The 20,452-nt window shown below is 46.9% G+C and overlaps 1 protein-coding gene across 2 annotated transcripts in view; it reads right to left on the reverse strand.

Moving 5' to 3' along the window:
- Positions 1–20,452, reverse strand: part of EFCAB6 (EF-hand calcium binding domain 6) — a 164,755-nt gene that overhangs the window by 27,399 nt on the left and 116,904 nt on the right. For both annotated transcript variants that reach the window (XM_066590371.1, XM_066590370.1), the window contains exons 21-23: positions 19,275–19,393; positions 10,562–10,789; positions 9,621–9,776 (exon numbers count right to left, since the gene is read on the reverse strand). In XM_066590371.1, coding sequence (XP_066446468.1) covers positions 9,621–9,776; positions 10,562–10,789; positions 19,275–19,393 — 503 coding nt within the window. The remainder of the gene's footprint in view (positions 1–9,620; positions 9,777–10,561; positions 10,790–19,274; positions 19,394–20,452) is intronic.

Here is a 20,452-nt window from a genome sequence, read left to right on the forward strand (position 1 = left end):
GTTCTGTCATACAGTACACAAATAACACAGTGCTGAAACATAAGCTATGCATTAACCCCTCAATGATGTTGTGTAGTATGGTACTTAAAGGGATCTTCTGACTTATTCAAGTTTTATCTTAACAAGCTCCCCAAGTGTGAACATAACAAACTAGCTGATACTCCCCTCTCCCAGCTCCCTGTTGTGTTTTTCAATACGGTGTTGGGCCACCTTTGCAGGTGTTCTGTTCCTCACAATAAGCCTCAACATTGTGTGCCATATGACATGGCGCTCGGTCATGTTGGTGGAGACAAAATATTGCCACAGGGTAGGTAATGCCACATTGTCCAGAATATCCTCACTATCCAATAACCCAAAAAGACACTTTGGTACTTTTCACTCCCTCCTCAGCCCTAAAATTCAGCCCCCTATGACGGATCTCAGTGCTGAAGATTTGGCAGCGTATTTCAAAGAGAAAATTAACAGCATTCGTCAGGAATTAACTTCCCAGTCCCTAATTAACTTTGATCCTCTTCTCTTCTATATCCCCTCTAGTTCACTCTCAGCATTTGACTTAACAACAGAAGTAGACTCCAGGCTTCTCTCTTCTTCTCGCACTACTAATCTGCATTAGTGACCCTATTCCCCCTCTCCCCAGCTGTCATCTGTCACCTAACAATAATATTAAACCAGTCCCTACTGTCCCTTTAAATATCCTGTCCTATCCCTATTACTAAAGAAACCGTCTCTTGACTCGGCTTGTGCTACCAACTACTGACCCATCTCTAATTTCTCCTTCAACTCCAAACTCTTGAAAAGCCTAATGAGCTATCTCTCAGATGGTTTTCATTCTCTACATTCTACAGAAACCACTCTTATTAAAGTGTTAAACAATCTTCTGAAGGCCAAATTGATTGGCGACCACTCTATACCGATACCACAGATCACCAAATTATCGACAATTTGTTGGTCTTTAGGAAGCTGCGCTGTCCTGGTTTTCTTCCTACCCTTCTGATGGCTCGTTCAGTCTGTCATTTACCAGCTCTACTTCTTCTCCTCTTCTCTTGCTGTTGGGGTTCCTCAAGGTTTGGTTCTTGGCAGGAGATTTGGGTTTCCCTACCATCTTTAGGCTGACGATACCCAATTACATACCTCCATCCTTGACACTACACATTTGCTTCTGTAAAATGCCAGTGATTGTCTGTTTGCTGTTTCCAATATTATGTCGCCTCTCTATGTAAAACTGAATCTCTCAAAAACTGAACTTCTTCTGTTTCCGCCATCTCTTGACCGACCTAAACCTAATATCTCCAGCTCAGTCTGTGGTAGCACCATAATTCCTCAGCAGCACACCAGCTGTCTTGGGGTCATATTTGATTCTGACCTTTTCTTCACTCCCCATATTCAATCACTTGGTCGGTAATGTCACCTGGCCCTAAAAAAACATCTCCAGAATGCAGAAACAGCAAAAACTCTTACTGCTGCCCTTGTCCACTCTTGGCTCCATTACAGCAACTCACTAAACTCTCCCATCTCCAATCCATCTTGAATGCAGCAGCCAGGCTCCTCTTTATGTCAAGTAACTACACTGATGCCTCCAGCCTGTGCCAGACACTACAGTGATGCCTCCAGCCTGTGCCAATCACTACAGTGATGCCTTCAGCCTGTGCCAGTCACTACACTGATGCCTCCAGCCTGTGCCAGTCACTACACTAAAGCCTCCAGCCTGTGCCAGTCACTACACTGATGCCTCCAGCTTGTGCCAGACACTACACTGATGCCTCCAGCCTGTGCCAGACACTACACTGATGCCTCCAGCCTGTGCCAGACACTACAGTGATGCCTCCAGCCTGTGCCAGACACTACAGTGATGCCTCCAGCCTGTGCCAGACACTACAGTGATGCCTCCAGCCTGTGCCAGACACTACACTGATGCCTCCAGCCTGTGCCAGACACTACACTGATGCCTCCAGCCTGTGCCAGACACTACAGTGATGCCTCCAGCCTGTGCCAGACACTACAGTGATGCCTCCAGCCTGTGCCAGACACTACAGTGATGCCTCCAGCCTGTGCCAGACACTACAGTGATGCCTCCAGCCTGTGCCAGACACTGCACTGATGCCTCCAGCCTGTGCCAGACACTGCACTGATGCCTCCAGCCTGTGCCAGTCACTGCACTGATGCCTCCAGCCTGTGCCAGTCACTACACTAAAGCCTCCAGCCTGTGCCAGTCACTACACTGATGCCTCCAGCCTGTGCCAGACACTACACTGATGCCTCCAGCCTGTGCCAGACACTACACTGATGCCTCCAGCCTGTGCCAGACACTACAGTGATGCCTCCAGCCTGTGCCAGACACTACAGTGATGCCTCCAGCCTGTGCCAGACACTACAGTGATGCCTCCAGCCTGTGCCAGACACTACAGTGATGCCTCCAGCCTGTGCCAGACACTACACTGATGCCTCCAGCCTGTGCCAGACACTACACTGATGCCTCCAGCCTGTGCCAGACACTACACTGATGCCTCCAGCCTGTGCCAGACACTACAGTGATGCCTCCAGCCTGTGCCAGTCACTGCACTGATGCCTCCAGCCTGTGCCAGTCACTACACTGATGCCTCCAGCCTGTACCAGACACTGCACTAATGCCTCCAGCCTGTACCAGACACTGCACCGATGCCTCCAGCCTGTACCAGACACTGCACTGATGCCTCCAGCCTGTGCCAGTCACTACACTGATGCCTCCAGCCTATGCCAGTCACTACACTGATGCCTCCAGCCTGTGCCAGATACTGCACTGATGCCTCCAGCCTATGCCAGTCACTGCACTGATGCCTCCAGCCTATGCCAGTCACTGCACTGATGCCTCCAGCCTGTGCCAGTCACTACACTGATGCCTCCAGCCTATGCCAGTCACTGCACTGATGCCTCCAGCCTGTGCCAGTCACTACACTGATGCCTCCAGCCTATGCCAGTCACTGCACTGATGCCTCCAGCCTTTACCAGACACTGCACTGATGCCTCCAGCCTGTACCAGACACTACACTGATGCCTCCAGCCTGTACCAGACACTACACTGATGCCTCCAGCCTGTACCAGACACTACACTGATGCCTCCAGCCTGTACCTGTTACTGCACTGATTGCCCGTCGAATATAGAATACAATTTAAACTCATCACTCTGATCCATAAAGCTCTCCACAATGCTACGCCACTATGCAGCGCTCCCCTTCACCTCCTTTGTAGGCTTCCCGCTGTCAGCGCTCCCTGGCGGCCTGTAGTGGCCTCACCTGACCAGGCGGCTGGGAACCGGATCCTGGGGAGCGCCGACAGCAGGAAGCCTATGGTGGAGGGGAGGGGAAGCGCCGCTGCATATCTGCAACTGATTTCTAATCAAAATCTGCACCAATGGTACAGATTTTGACTGTTCTTTCTGCAGTCAGCTTGAGGTACACTGTCACATGCAGAGTTGCCTCACTAGTAATAGTGTCCCCTATACCAACCCCAGCAATAATAGTGACCCTCACAGTGACCCCAGTAGTATTAGCACTCCCTTATACTAGCCCGAGAAATATTAGTGACCCCCACAGTACCCCAGTAGTATTAGCACTCCCTTATACTAGCCCCAGCTATAATAGTGACCCCCACGGTAACCCCAAGCAATAATAGTGACCCCACACAGTATCCCCAGCAATAATAGTAACCCCCACAGAAGCCCTAGCAATAGTAGTGATCCCCACAGAAGCCCCAGCAATAATAGTGACCCCCATAGAAGCTTTAGCAATAGTATTGACCCTCACAAAAGCTCCAGCAATAGTAGAGACCTCCAGAGAAACCCCATAGTATTAGCACTCTTCTATAATAGCCCCAGCAATAATAGTGACCCCCACTGTAGCTCAGTAGTATTAGTGCTCCCCTATACTCGCCCCAGCAATAATAGTGACCCCTACAGTGACCCATAGTATTAGTGCTCCCCTATACCCGCGCACTGACCCCCACAGTGACTCATATACTTACCCTCCTCCTCGTCTTCACAGCGCCAATGACCCTCTCAGTGCTGCTGCCGTTGGGCGGAGGTGTGTGTACACCGGCAGCAGCGACTCCTGCCCTCTGTTCTTGTCTCCGCTCTAGCGGAACTAAAGAGAAGAACTGAGGGGAGGATGGGAGGAGGATCCTGGATGCACACACTGCCATCAGTGTGCGCATCCGGTCCGCGGCGCTGCACAGTGATTACCGGGCAGGGAGCTGCGGGATCTTGCGGTAATCACTTTAATGGTGACCAGACGCCACCAGAAAGTAGGACAAAAGTGGGACAAATGCCTGTCCCACTGGAGTCCCGGCGGAAGGCGGGACACAGGGTCCCAAAGTGGGACTGTCCTGCCAAAATCGGCACGTCTGGTCACCTTACTAACCCCCTTCTTCCCAGTGCATCCCCCACACACCACATCGCACCTCTTACCTGTTTATTCACAAACAGGGCTGGTGATCGACTCACACAGCTATATGTACATATATACACCATATACACAAATATGCAAATACTGAGTTTGCTGAACAGTATGCTGGGAAGGGCATGGGCAAAATAAAAAGCTGCTCATTTTGTAAAAACTATTCATTAATCCGATCGAGCACTTATGGGACGAACTGGAGTGGCGGGTACGAAACCGCCAGCCATGCCCATCTTCACAACAATCTCTTCTCACAGCCTTGTACGAGGAAAAAAGAACTTGTGGAAAGTATGCCCCGACGTGCTGCCGCTACCATTCAAGCAAAAGGAGGGCCGATGCGTTACTTAATAAAACACTTTTCTGAAAAAATAAAGATTATTGTATATTATGATTAATGTGCCTTTACCAATTGGCATTGAGGGCGGACTTTACTTTAACCAATTGCTTAGTCCTTCCCAGCAGAAACACGGCCACACCATTATAGAACCTCTTACAAACATTAGTGTTGGGATGATGCAGTCTCAAGAAACCGCTCTCCAGGCATCCGCCAAACCCAAGTGTGGCCATTCGATTGGAAGTTGGTGTACGGTGATTCAGCCGTCCACAACACTTGCTTCCACTCACAATCTATCGCTCGAAGCCCCATCACAGGCGCCGCTGTGCATTCACTGCTATGATGTTGTGTGCAGCCCCTCGTCCATGGTAACCCTTCACATGCCGTTCCCTACGGATAGTTCTGGTGCTAATGGATGTTCCAATGGCCTGTGGGACCCCTTAATGAGGGCAGATGATATGTCTGATGCCTTCACAGCATTTACAAGGCTTCATTTTCCACGTTCTGTCAGTTTACGAGGTCTTCCTGAACGTGTCTGTACCACACACATCGGACAGCTTCCGTCTCCAAATAACATGGCCAACAGTGGACTTTGTAAGGTCCCAAAATGCTGCAATGTCCCGTACTAATTGGTTGGCGGCATCCCCCCACCAAACTCCGTTGTCAGCTCTACACCTGGTAACATCCCATAACAAGACCCTGTTGTCGGCTCTACACCTGGTAACATCCCATAACAAGACCCTGTTGTCAGCTCTACACCTGGTAACATCCCACCCCCAGACCCTGTTGTCAGCTCTACACCTGGTGACATCCCACCCCCAGACCCTGTTGTTAGCTCTACACCCGATGACATCCCACCCCCAGACCCCGTTGTTAGCTCTACACCCGATGACATCCCACCCCCAGACCCCGTTGTCAGCTCTACACCTGGTAACATCCCACCTCAAGACCCCGTTGTCAGCTCTACACCTGGTGACATCCCACCCCCAGAACCCGCTATTAGCTCTACACCTGATGGACCACTGAGAGGGGAGGCGACATAACTATAAAGGCCACCAATGTAACTGAGGATAAAATTATATGTTGCCATCAGCCACACACCTAACCATGCCCCTTTTTACATTGGCAGGTGTTTTTTGGTGTTAACAATGGAAGCCCTACTCCCAGGATGGTGGGGCAGTGCCCATAATCCGGGACTGTCCCGTCAAGTCCAGGTCTGTTAGGTGGACAGGAGACACGACATAGTATAATACATAGAAACCACCTTTTCTGTTCAGGAGTTCTGCTGTTTTTGCAGCCGGCATCTCGGATCTGTATTCCAGTCACAGGCCTCCCGTGGGCCGCACATATAATTATTTAGCAAATAAAGTAAAACAAACACTCGTCGTTCCATCGGACTACCCCGAGCGACTGCGGCTTGTTAGAGGGGTGTGCGGCGTGTTGTCAGACTCATGCTGCAAAGCCTCAGTAATGAATATTAATATCTGCACAATGTTTGAGGTTATCAGAGGGAATTGGCTAGGACTGGAAGGCACAATGAATGTGATGCACAGAGGTCCGGGAACGTGTGCCCGTAAGTCATGCTGCAGCAATGCTTCGCACATCTGCCGTCTATGTGGGCGGAGTTGGCACTGTACCCATGCAGCTGCTTGTGAGGGCTGCTGTCAGCTGCCGTGTCGCCCCTTTATGTTTAACCAGTATTACCAGCACTGGGGAGCGGGCAGCGACAATGAGAAGCCTCTAATCACAGAAACACTCATTTACCGGCATCTGCTGAACGCGCCATAGTCAGCCGGCGCTCCATACAGGAATTAGATAAAAAGACCGCAGATCGTCCTTCTGAACCGTAATAACGGTATTTAACACATAACCCCCTCCGCAGATATTTAACCTATTATTTGCAATATCTGGCATTACTTTACACGGGACGACTGTCATCTGGATAGTCGCTTCTAATAGTCGCTAGAGCGTACGGCTGACTGTTTGTGTGCTTTTACACAAAGCGATTGGTGTTCAATTTTGCAAGCGCAAATCGAATTGTTGGGAGCATTTACATGGGCCGAAATATTGTTCGTTGATTAGTTGGGGGGGGGGGTGAGGTTCTTTGGCGGGAGCGTACTTGAAATTTCAACCCCTCTCCCAAACACGCTGGTTGATTGCCAAGTCCACTGAATGCATAACTTGAAGCTACTGCGGTCTCTCGGTTCGACTGAACAGTTGATGCTGCGCGATTGTATCTTTCGAAGAGAGCAGCGAGTTCTGAAGACCATCAGTGACTGTTCAGTTGAGGACTCCTTTTGCGTATTTATGTGTTTTCGGGAACCAATGAGGATTAAGTGAGAGGGCAAAATGTTCAAAAAGAGGTGAGAGCCAATTAGCGTTCAGTGGGAAGTGCACGTTAATTAAGCGCACACCTCCTTGCACAATTGTTGGCCAAGCATTGAAAGACAGCGATTACCTGTTTACACCCTATGATAATTAATCAACCAGAGACTATCTTAGGTGAGCTAAGACGAAGCGACTAGTGAACGATTTCTCGCTTGTCACCCAGTTGGTGGCCGAGTTTACACGGACAACTATTGCTTCCATTCGCTCTGTGGAGTGACTATTCGGATTGTGCGGTGTAAAGTCGCCCCGTGTAAACTTGGTCTTCCAATAGGATCACGGATTCTCTATATCGACTTCTGTAAACACTCCTAAATCTAGGGTTTGAGGCCAAGCAGACATGGAGTGGAAGTCAGAAAGTTTTTAGAAAAATCTGAACTATATTTGAATCTTGGTAGAACCATTAAAGGGGTATTGCTATAAGACACACAAAACCCCTTTCCAACTGCAGCCCACCAGGACAAATAGATGTACCCTGGATGCCGATCTCAGCACCGCTGGCAAACAGAGTAAGCCGTAGTTAGCCAGACAACTGTCTTGTAGTGTCTGCTGAGCCCAATTCTCCTGATATATGGTGTACAGATTGGGGCAACATGGAATGGCATCACGGGCCGCAGGTTGTAAACCCCTGACCTATCACATGCTGCCTACAGAATGGGCTGCATTTTCAATGTGACAGGTTCCTTTTAAGCCCTTCTCACCCCAGGAGGTATATGTCCAGTATGTCACAGCTAGTGAAAGTCATCTTTGCCAATCCTGGCATCGGGGCTCACATCCTTAGAACAATGATGCCAAGAATTCAGGAATATAACACTGCAGCCTCTGATTGGCTTCAGTGGCGACCTGACTGCCTGTGATGACAGCTAACACAACAAACGCCCGGACCAGAGTGGGACGGCTGCCCTGGATGCCAGCAGCGGCGGAAGGATACCTATAAGACAGTATATTATTTTAATTCAAGCAGTCCTATTGAAGGGAGATTGCCCGTAACAGGACAAGCCCTTTAAATACGTCTCTAACAGTCTGGCTGTCGTGGAAGCTGCTATGTATTTCCACCTATTAAGATGAGCCTGCGGAATGCCTTAATACAATGCGGGCAAAAATAACATTTACTGAAAAACTAACATATTGCAGTATAGGATATAAATGATCGAGCAATCGCTAGTTCAGGGGGGACTAAAAAAATTACCGTAAGTGACATTTTTTCTATTATAAATAAGAAAGGTTATTAAAAATGTATAAAAAAAAAACAACTTTTCCTGTATTTCTAATAAAAAAAAAAAACAAACCCACCCATATTTGGTATTGCAGCATCTGTAGAAGTACGATCTATCAAAGTAATGCATTATTTATCCAGCATGGAAAAAAAAATACAGAACGCCAAAATTGTGCTTTTTTTTGTTCACACGGTCTCCAAGAAAAGATGTAAAGAAAAGTGATCAAAAAATCATCTGCACCCCAAAATTGTAGCAATAGAAATTATAGGACATCCCGTAAAATAGAAGCCCGCCTACAACAATATAGACAGAAAAATAAAAAAAAGGTTATGGCGGTGAGGGGACGGAGACTGAAAATATTTTTTTTTTACAAAGATATTTTTAAAAAGTAGTAACAGAAGCGCCAGCCTCATGTAGTATCGTCGGAGTCATGCGGAGCCACGGTTATCAATGTACGCTGTAAGATCAAGGCTCCCTCTAAAGAAGGAAGTGAAAGTAGAAATAGGTTTTTTTCCACTTCAGTTCCCTCAGAAAGTTTTTCGGGACATTATACAGTAAATATACATATAGCGCCATTGAAAATTATAACTCGTCCCGCAAAAATCAAGCCCTCTGACACCTACCCAAGAGAGAAATAAGTTAGGATTTCCTGAAAATGAGTGGCAAAAACTTTTATACAGTTTTAGAAATCTGCCCCATTATATACGTGTAGAAGACGGTGGTGTACTTTCTAAGTGCAACTTTCTAATATAAACCCGACTACAATTCTGCGCCTCCTCATTGATGGTGAGTGGCAGCAGTGAAGCTTGCAGAGTGGCAGCAGTGAAGCTTGCAGAGTGGCAGCAGTGAAGATGTAGAAGAAGAAATTATAGATACCTCCTCCTAGATTCAAGTGTGGAGGCAGAATTGGGACAGGGACTATATCAGAAAGCTTCTGCCCTCCCCATTTGCTGCCTGTGAATCACCAATTAAATACCCCTTTAACCCTTTCCAATCCACTGTCTGACGTCTGAAGACATTCTGACTGAAGGCTGTACAGCTCCAACGTCCGGCAAGGTATTCTTACTGTATAATACTGGCCACTCTGTTGTCAGGGGCCTCTCCAGCATGTCCCATACCGCAGTACTTGCTCTAGGCAGCAGATGGCGCCATTGTGAAATGGCAGAAAGAGTAAGCCCCCTAGGAAACCCTGAATCCAAAATTGGATTGCAAAGGGTTAATATGCTTGAGTCTATAATGATGGATTCTGCTTATTACCTGTACAAGAGGTTGAGAAATTGATCATCATCTAAATGAAAGTTCAAGTCTTCGAGCATTTGTCGGAAGTCATCGATGGTTATCAATCCGTCCTTGTTTTTATCCATTTTATTGAATGCTGCAGCAAAATCGGGGTAATACTCTCTGAACTTATCCCTGCAGGGACAAAGATGGGTATGTAATTTATCACTAGAGACACGGAATTAGATTAGATGCTCGGTGCATCAGGGAATGTTCACAGCTAGCGGAAAATCTGCAGCATTCCCACATCAAAACCCCGATATACCCATTGGTGCGGAATTTGACTCGAAATCAGTTGGGATCTGCAGTTGATTTCAGCCTGAGCTCCTCTCACCTCCCAATATTGCCCCCTGCTGTACTCAGAACGCAGTGCACACTGGTACAAACTGCTACTGAGAGCCGCCGCCATTAGTTGCCACCACGCCATTGCGGATTTTGAAAGGGTTTTTCATATGATAATGCTACGGTTTTTACCACTGAATTTTCCACTGCGGTGATCCACACTATTCCTGCTGCGTGTGAACATACTGTAAATGAGAATCTCGAACATAACATTAATAAAGTGGAAGGTAGGATAATAAAAAGGTCCAGTCCTATATGTAGGACCCAATGAGAGATACTAACAAGGAGCAGTTCCCAACTAGCCAAGTGTGGCTATATGGGTTGGCATTCACATACTGTAATGTAAAGTTAAAAAAAATTGGTCAAATCAGTGGCATAGCTAAGGGGATGTAGAGGCTGTAGTAATAGTGCCTGGATGTAAAAGACAGTGGTGATATAAATAGGACATTACAGATCAGGATGCTTGTTTTTGATTCCGTCCTCAGGCCTAGGAGTCATTCCTTAAAATAATTTTCCTTGCAGTACCACTCCAGGCCACCAGTAGTGCACTAGTTCAACTGAAAATGTAAAAGTCTTACTTGATCTGCTGTTCTATATCTTTAATGTTCAGGGCTCGGGTCTGATGCTTGTGAAATTCATACATTTCTTGTTGGATTTTCTGCTGCGAGCTGTAGTGTTTCTCTAGAGCTTGGTGGTTGTCTTCTATGATCCGTTTGCTTGGCCCGCTGTCTCCGCTAGCAAAATTTACTCCTAGTTTCTGAAGGAACTCTTGATGGGTGAGATGACCCTTACCTTCTGGATCATATCTAGGAAGACAGCAAGACAACATTCATCAGATCTTTGTTATACTAACTATTAAGACAAAATAAGGCACAAGACTTTACATAAAAAACCAACATACAACCAGAAGAGCTGCGGATGAGCTCTAAACTTGAAGGACACTCTTGACAATGTATAAGAATTTTATTGACTTTGGTTCAAAGGGTTGCATCAAGATAGCTTTATGATCAGAGGGGGTCAACCACTGGGATCCCCACCGATTCTGAGAATGGGGATCCCAATTGACCCCGCATGAATAGAGTGGAGGTAAAACATGCATGCCAACAGTCCGTTCATTTGAATACGAGCACTGGAGATCGCCAAGTGCTTACACTGGGCAATTTATAGCACTCTCATTAAAGTGAATGGAACGGTGGTGTGCATGTGTGACCTCTGCTTCTCCATTTATGCAGCGACTCTTAGGACTCCTGTTCTTGTTGAAAGGGTTACAGGTGGATGGCAGAGGCAGTTCATTGCAGCAGAGCCACGTATCTTCGGTGGAGGGGTGAGTGTCAATCCCTCCATCTTGGTACATCGGGATTGGTCAGGGTCCCAGTGGTCTGCCCCTGGAGATCACAAAGTTGTAGCCTACTGTGAATAGGGAATAAGGTTATATCTTGGCCCATCCCCTTTAATGTTCTACATGGTCAAAGCCTGAGAATATTGCAAGTTTTTGCCTTTTACTATCACACTGGTACCACATTATAAGGGAACAGAAGCCTTGGTGTGTAATAAAGTTGAAATCATATTGTTATTTTACAAACCAGCACATTTGTGGCCCTTTTTGGTTAAATTAGAAGGTGACTAGGGCACCTATTGTATGTTTAGATCTCAAGGTAAATCCATCGTATGAAATAAGATGAACACTTGGTTCAAAGAGCCCAAAAAGCCCCCCAAAATCTAATGTTTGAAATCAGATTTGAATCAAGAGGGAATCTGTGACTGGCGCTCCTAATGCAGCTGTGAAACGAGCCTTAAGGGGATTAGCCCAAAATCTAAAGTTATCCTGTGGATAGGGGGATAACTTTATGATTGGTGGGGGTCTCACCGCTTAGACCACCAGGGTCCTGAATATGGGGGTCCTGTTTTTTCCTATTCTTGTCACTGCAGGGTTGCTTCTTCTACACACAGAGATGTCAGACTGAATGGTGTGCTTGGCCACCGCACAATTCGGAAGTTATCGAACGCTTGTACTCAGCTAATTCTAGCAGTCTCATTGAAAGTGAATGGAGAGGCATGAAGAGGAGCGGAGTTAAGAAATCCCAGTTCTCAGGATCGGTGGGGATCACAGTGGTGAGACCCCCACCGATTATTAAGTTATCCCTATCCTGTGGACAGGGAGTAACGTTAGATTTTGGGATGACCCCCTTACACCTTTGTGACATGGCCTGTTTTGGGCCTAAGGATGCAACAATTTTGGGGGGATTTTCAAAAGCCATAACTTTTTTACTTTTCCGTCAACATGACCACTTTAACCCCTTAATGACGCGGCCCTTTTTTCCCATTTTCGTTTTTTCCTCCCCCCTTTAAAAAAAATCGTAACTCCTTTATTTATCCATCGACGTCGCTGTATGAGGGCTTGCTGTTTTTTGCAGGATGAGTTGTAGTTTTCAATGTTGCTATTTAAAGGACCCTATAATGTACTGAAAAACTTTTACAAAATTCAGTGGAGCAAAATGAAAAAAAAACAACAACATTCCGCCATCTTTCAGTGCGCCTTATTTCTACGGCGCACAAACTACAACAAAAGCGACATAATAACTTTATTCTACGGGTCGGTACGATTACTATGATACCAAACTTGTATAGTTTTTTTTTACTGTACTATTCTCTTTTTTTTTTTCAAAGACTTTCTATTATTTTCGGCCTTCATCTTGTGCGCGCAATAACTTTTTTATTTCTCCGTCGATGTGGTTGATCGAGGGCTCATTTTTTGCGGGATGTGCTGTATTTTCCGTTAGTACTAATTCGGAATACATACGACTTTTTGATCGCTCTTTTTTGCTTTTTTGGGGGGGAGACAGGGTGACTGAAAAAGTGCATTTCTGGCGTTCTTTATTTTTTTTTTTTCAGACGACGTTCACCGTGCGGGGTAAATAATGTGCTACTTTGATAGATAGAGCGGACTTTTACGGACGCGGCGATACCAAATATGTATTTTTATTTTATTATTTAGATTTTTTAATTATAGAAATGGCAAAAGGGGGGTGATTTAAACTTTTTTGTTTTTTTTTTACTTTTCTTTTAAGTCCCCCTGGGGGACTCCAACATGCGATGCTTTGATCGCTCCTGCAGTATGACGTAATGCTACAGCATTACGTCATACTGCAATTTGACAGGCAGCCTATCAAGGGATGGCTTGATAGGCAGTCTCCTAAGGCAGCCCTGGGGCCGTTCAGAAGGCCCCCAGCTGCAATGACACCTGCATGGCTCCCTGATCTCATTGCGGGAGGACCGTGCGGGACCCCGGAACATCGTCCTGGGGATTTAAATGCCGCTGTCAGAATTGACAGCGGCATTTAAAGAGTTAATAGCCACGGATCGGCCACACGGCCGATTGCAGCTATTGCCCGTGGGTTTTAGCTGTATTAAACAGCTGACGCCCGCGCTGTATGAAGGGAGGTCGCCCTGCCACCTCTCTTCAAACATACCCCGACGCTCCAGGACGTAATTGTATGCCCTGCAGCGGGAAGGGGTTAATTACATTTTTTGGGAGGGCTGGAAACAACCCATAAATTCTGCCATTGCTTTTTTTTTTCTACAGCAATAATCATGTATAGGCAGGTATCCTGGGGCTAGCTGTCTCGTTAGAGTAGGGACTGCGAAACAACGAGGACCCTTGAAGTGGGCTCGCGGCTTAAGTGACTTGTCCAATCCCTGAACGAATTCCTTGTACTTATTATAGCAATTCCATCTGTTCGTGAGAGTATGCTGCTGAATGTTGTGGCTGTTTGGCTGCTTGTCTTGCCTCTGTCTGTCTGCTAGTGTGTATCCGTCTCTTTGTTCTGAGTTCTGTCTGTATTTCTGTCTTCGAGTTCCTCCACCTGAGGAGTCACCTGCCACCCACTCCAGGACTGGTCTCAGCTTGGTTGTTTGGATCAGTGGATCCACATTCCGTAATCTGTAACACTATTCTGAGGCCATGGATCCCGCTTACGTCTCCTGGGTGTGAAAGACGTAACAGTAGTTACAGGTATGACATGTATATCTGTTCTGTGTACATGTTTTCTGAGCTTGGCCCTGTGGATAACTCCTGCATGTCCTTTTTAAAGTTATGTCCTGGGGCAGGAAAGGGGTAAAGAGTTTGTCCAGGATCAAAAATTAGGGCCATGGAGATAGCACTATTCAACTCTTAAATCCCCCCCTGCTAGTTTTTTTTTTTTTGTGACGTCACATTGACACCGATGACCATTGCAGCAAGTGCACCTCTTTTGTGTGGAATTTGTTGACCACTAGACGCTTTTACGACGCAGAGAAGAGATTTTACGCCGTTACCAGAGTCTGAGAGGGGTGCATTATTGGGATGTTAGAGGCTGGATGGTCGTATCCATGAACTGTCCCCCACCGGGCCGTTCTGTCCAGACTGTTAGGCGGTTTGGGGACCAGTGGATGGGGGCACAATAGGTGACTGGGCTCAGGATGTCCCCTACAGACCACCAGTAGAGAGGAGCGTCTGACCAGAGTGTTAGGAGGTGTTGGGACCAGTGGATGTGTGAGGGCACACAAGGTGACCGGGCTCAGGACGCCCCCTACAGACCACCAGTAGAGAGGAGCGTCTGACCAGACTGTTAGGGGGTGTTGGGACCAGTGGATGTGTGAGGGCACACAAGGTGACTGGGCTGAGGACGAACTATACAGACCACCAGTAGAGAGGACTGTTTGATTGTCTGGCAAGCACAAGCAGCTCCAACTGTTTTGTAGTCCGCCATTTGAAGAATACTTGATCTCACATGCCCATTTCATGTACTGTCTTTGACACCCACCCACCATTGCCTCCCTTTGCAGTGGTGTTGTGAACAATGAATCTGGACGTTGCGGAGGGGAACCAGATTGTGTTTAGTGATAAATCTAAGTTTAGTTTGGGCACTGACGACAGCCGTGCTCATGTCTAGAGACCTAGAGGTGAGCGCTTTAACCCCACCTTTGCTGTAGAGCGGCACACTGCCCCCAGCTGGTGTGATGGTCTGGAGGGCCATCGCATATGACAGTCAGCCACCTCTAATATAGTGATATGTTCAGGACATCCAGCAGGATAATGCCCATCCGCACACAGCAGAGGTGTCAGAGGAATGCCTCCAAAACATTGTCACACCTCCGTGGCTGCACAATCAACAGATTTATCGCCACATATCGTGAATAGAACATGTATGGGACCACCTGGGATGCCAACTCTGACAGCCTACGAGTTTGTACGATCTAGAGGCTCAGTTACAACAAATACCATATGGAACTTGTATGTCTCCATTCCTGCCCGTATCACATCTTGTATCCAAGCTAGAGGCGGTACAACAGGGTACTAGAGCCTCCATGCCCCCCGTATAACATCTTATATCCACGCTAGAGGCAGTACAACAGGGTACTAGAGCCTCCATGCCTGCCCGTATCACATCTTGTATTCGAGCTGAAGGTGGTACAACAGGGTACTAGAGCCTCCATGCCCACCCGTATCACATCTTGTATCCAAGCTAGAGGCGGTACAACAGGGTACTAATGCCTCCATGCCTGCCCGTATCACATCTTGTATTCGAGCTGAAGGTGGTACAACAGGGTACTAGAGCCTCCATGCCCACCCGTATCACATCTTGTATCTAAGCAAGAGGCGGTACAACAGGGTTCTAGTGCCTCCATGCCTGCCCGTATCACATCTTGTATTCAAGCTAGAGGCGGTACAACAGGGTACTAATGCCTCCATGCCCGCCCGTATCCCATCTTGTATCCAAGCTAAAGACGGTAGAACAGGGTACTAGTGCCTCCATGCCTGCCCGTATCACATCTTCTATCCAAGCTAGAGGTGGTATAACAGGGTACGAGAGCCTCCATGCCCGCCTGTATCACATTTTGTATCCAAGCTGGAGGTCGTACAACAGGGTACTAGAGCCTCCATGCCCACCTGTATTACATATTGTATCCAAGCAGGAGGCGGTACAACAGGGTACTAGAGCCTCCATGCCCCCTGTATCACATCTTGTATCCAAGCTAGAGATGGTACAACAGGGTACTAGTGGCTTCATGCCTGCCCGTATCACATCTTAAATCCATACTAGAGGCAGTACAGCAAGTTACTAGAGCTGCCGTATCACATCTTGTATCCAAGCTGGAGGTAGTACAACAGGGTACTAGAGCCTCCATGCTCGCCTGTATCCCATCTTGTATCCAAGCTAGAGGTGGTACAACAGGGTACTAAAGCCTCCATGCCCACCTGTATCACATCTTGTATCCAAGCTAGAGGCGGTACAACAGGGTACTAGAGCCTCTCTTCAAGGGTTAAGTTTTCAGCAATAACTGATGCTTCTGCTCTGATAGGGTAATCACTTCCATCAACGTTACAATCACACAGAAAGTTTCATTCGATTCTGACAACTTCTAGGGGAGGGATGTTTTTGACAACTAGTGTATATTTCAGAAGTAAATATTGCTTATTGATTCTGTATACTCTCTGCGTTGCTGACTGTCACCCCGGACATGTGACAAAACAGATGTGGAGTTTTAAGTGGAGCTTATTGTATTTTTCTAAGACTTGATGAAAGATTTATAAGTTTCGGGAACGTTAAACCATTTCCATAATGGCGCGCTCCGACAACGCTGAAGCCGGCAGTGAGAACCATTTGGAATGTATTACCAAAGTAAATGTTGTTTTTCCTTCTGAACATTCCTTCCACATCAGCGATCGCACGCTAATATCCTGAGCGTAAGGAAATACTTCAAGTACAAGGCACATTAGGTGCATTAAAATGCTGAAATACGAGTACTGAAGTATGCAGTAAAAGTGCAACAATTGTAATATAAAATAGGGTTGTCCCGCGCCGAAACGGGGTTTTTTTTTTAACCCCCCCCCCCCGTTCGGCGCGAGACAACCCCGATGCAGGGGTTAAAAAAACAAACCGCTCAGCGCTTACCTGAATCCCGGCGGTCCGGCGTCTTCATACTTACCTGCTGAAGATGGCCGCCGGGGTCTGCTCCCTCTGTGGACCGCAGCTCTTCTGTGCGGTCCATTGCCGATTCCAGCCTCCTGATTGGCTGGAATCGGCACGTGACGGGGCGGAGCTACACGGAGCCGGCATTCTGCACGAGCGGCTCCATTGAAGAGAACAGAAGACCCGGACTGCGCAAGCGCGGCTAATTTGGCCATCGGAGGGCGAAAATTAGTCGGCTCCATGGGAACGAGGACGCTAGCAACGGAGCAGGTAAGTGAATAACTTCTGTATGGCTCATAATTAATGCACGATGTACATTACAAAGTGCATTAATATGGCCATACAGAAGTGTATAGACCCACCTTTTCTTCGGCAGGGTTCACACGGGGCATCGCGGTTTGGCCGCAGCAAAAACCGCAAGATTTCCGCCGGGAGAACCACTTTGAAGCGGTCCGGCCGCATGCTTTTCCGTTGCGGCCGGCTCTCCCATAGAGGAGAGCGCGGCCGTAACATAAATGAACAAAAAAAACGAATGTAAACAGACATGCTCAATCTTCTGAAACCGCGGCTGCGGCCGCCGAAGCCGCGATTTCAGCCGGATTTACCGCAGCGGATTAGCCGTCCCGTGTGGACGACCTCATCCACATGGCTGGCTAATCCCGAGATTAGCGGCCGCGGGCGGATCTGCTGCGGCAGAACCGCGGCAAATCCGCCTTGTGTGAATCCAGCCTTCTACTTCCATGTGATTGTTTAATTGGCTATGAACCTTGGGTAATGCTTCTACATAGTAGTGGAGGCAGTGATAATGCTTTGTCTCATCTGGCACAACGCCAGCTTCCAAGGCTAGTCCTCTACTATACACTGAATGGCCCCCATCTAGTAGCACTTTGCAATTCATCACAGTGTAGATTCCACTCGGTGATGAAATGGTTCTGCAGGAATATCGGCCCCTGCGGACAGGAAGCTTCTTGTAGTGGCCGCAAATTAGATGTAGGTGCTGGGATGTTCTGATCAGCTGACAGGAAGGGGTCAGCACAGGGCAACAGAAGTCTGGATTCGGCTGACCAGGGGATGTTTTTCCGCTGCTCAGGGATACAATTTTTGCTTTCTTTTGCTCACTGCTGTCTGATCTTTCTGCTTATTTTAGACAATGTTCCAATGGCGCTGGAACTGGTCGCCTGCTGTTATAGCCTATCCTTGCTAAGGAACGGCAGCTGTGTGTGCAGACACTTCTTGGAGCACCAGCATTGTATTCAGCTGCAATGTGTTCACTGTGCAATGCTTGTTCATCTGAATGATTCCTGACATCCTCCTCTGACCCCTTTTGTCGGCAAGTTGTTCCCGTCTGCAGGATCCCTTTTTGCTGAATGCTTTCCTCAATCATTCCACCCTCGGTATACTCTCCACAACTCTGGCCCTGACTTGTTTTGCACCGATGACCCCGCCTCGTTGGAAGTCTAATGTTCCAAGGAAAACCTGTTATATGATTTTATGCCGCACTTTAGGGTGACGGCTCTAATTTCCATCCGCGGAAGCTCCAATTGTGAAAGGGCTGTTGTCTCTAATAAAGTGGTCATTCACGCTGTGTCTCTAATAATCAGCCTTATTTAGCAGGTTTGCCCCCAAGATACCTTCTGGAGGTTGTTTTATATTCTCTTCTATGACCATTCAATAATCCATAACAGAACATCTGATAATCTGACATCCGCCGAGTCTCTTTACATGGGTTGGGAAAACATGGCTGCTTCTTCCAAATACGGCAGCGCCCTTGTCCGTGGGTTGTGTCTTGTATTACCGCTCGTCTTCCATTCACTTCAGTGGAGCTGACCTGCAATACCGCACACTAACCCACGGACAAGGGTGGTGCTGTATTTGGAAGAAAGCAGCCGTGTTTTCCCAACCCTGGACAACCCATTCAACGCTGAATGAAAGAGGTCTAGGTGGCTCTCCTGACATATCTGGTTTAGTATATATTCCATCCCCAGGAAATAACAATCTGCAGCATTTTTTCTTAGAACTTTAGATTGTGTCGAGCCCTTCCTGTTATTCCTCCTGGAAATATCTGGGTGTTACCATTCAGTTTGTCAATAGGGTGTGTCCCTCCCCACACAGTAGGATGTAGAGCCATGCACCATTGACCAGAGAAATGCTAACTGTCATTTGTAAATTTAGTCCAACATTTCCAGGAAGAATAACAGAGGAACCGCAGAATGAAGTTGTAAAAATAAAGGTGCTCTAGAACTGCAGGGATTTACTGCAGCAGACGGGTCAAGCATACTGACAGATCCAATTTAGAGACATGGATGCTCCGTATATTCTTCAGCTCTTCTGAACCCACCTGCTCCAGAGTTTATCGAACTCTTTTTTGGTAATCGGCAGAGAAAACCTGTATAAAACATTTCTCAGATCTTTTTTCTGGATGATGCCGTTCCCATCGCTGTCGATTTCACAGAATGTCTGCAGGACAAAATGAAGCAGAAACACTGGATAAAAGTGGCGGAATGCAGAACATGGAACGACGCAACGAGGCCTGTGTATTTTAAAGGGGATGCACAGAATTAGAAAAACTTCCATAACCTATGCCATACCTGTCCATACATTGCATGTGGTACTGCAGCTTTGCTCTATTAACCCCTTAATGACGCAGTCTAGTTTGGACCTAAGGCTAACCTTACACGGACAAGCTCGATATCAGTCCGTGAATCCCACTCTCATATTGCACTCGTTATCTACCCTGTTTCCCTGGAAATAAGACATACCCTGAAAATAAGACATAGCATGATTTTCCAGAATTTTTGAGAATGCAAAATGATTTTTCAGGCTTTTTGAGGATGCTTGAAATATAAGCCCTACTCCAAAATTAAGCCCTGCTAACAGTTAATGAAAAAAGTCAATTTAAATAGTGTCCAGGCAGCTATACATGTAAAAAAGGTAAACCTTTTTGAACAAAAATTAATATGACACTGTCTTATTTTCGGGGAAACACGGTATGTGAAATCCCCGAGGGATATGAGACGTTTTTAATGGGAGATCTCGCATCGCATCGTGTGCACCTACCGTGCTTCCCCGAAAATAAGACAGTGTCTTATATTAATTTTTGTTCAAAAAGGTTTAACTTTTTTTACATGTATAGCTGCCTGGACACTATTTAAATTGACTTTTTTAATTAACTGTTAGCAGGGCTTAATTTTGGAGTAGGGCTTATATTTCAAGCATCCTCAAAAAGCCTGAAAAATCATTTTGCAACTTCAAAAATTCTGGAAAATCATGCTATGTCTTTTTTTCAGAAAATGTCTTATTTTCAGGGAAACAGGGTAGAGCATGTTGGTCCCATTGAAAGCAATGGGCGATGCGAGATCACGCTCAAGATAGAACATGCTGCGATTTGTATCCCGATAGCATTGGATCAGGGTGCCATGCGGTAAGACATCACTCATGTTTGTGTGTCTCACGCCTTTTATCGCCCGCGTGAAGACGGCCTCAGGGTAGAATTTTCTCTCCCCTTTGCAAAAGCCA

This window comes from Eleutherodactylus coqui, chromosome 2 (genome assembly GCF_035609145.1).
Source record: "Eleutherodactylus coqui strain aEleCoq1 chromosome 2, aEleCoq1.hap1, whole genome shotgun sequence".
Taxonomy (NCBI): Eukaryota; Metazoa; Chordata; class Amphibia; order Anura; family Eleutherodactylidae; genus Eleutherodactylus; species Eleutherodactylus coqui.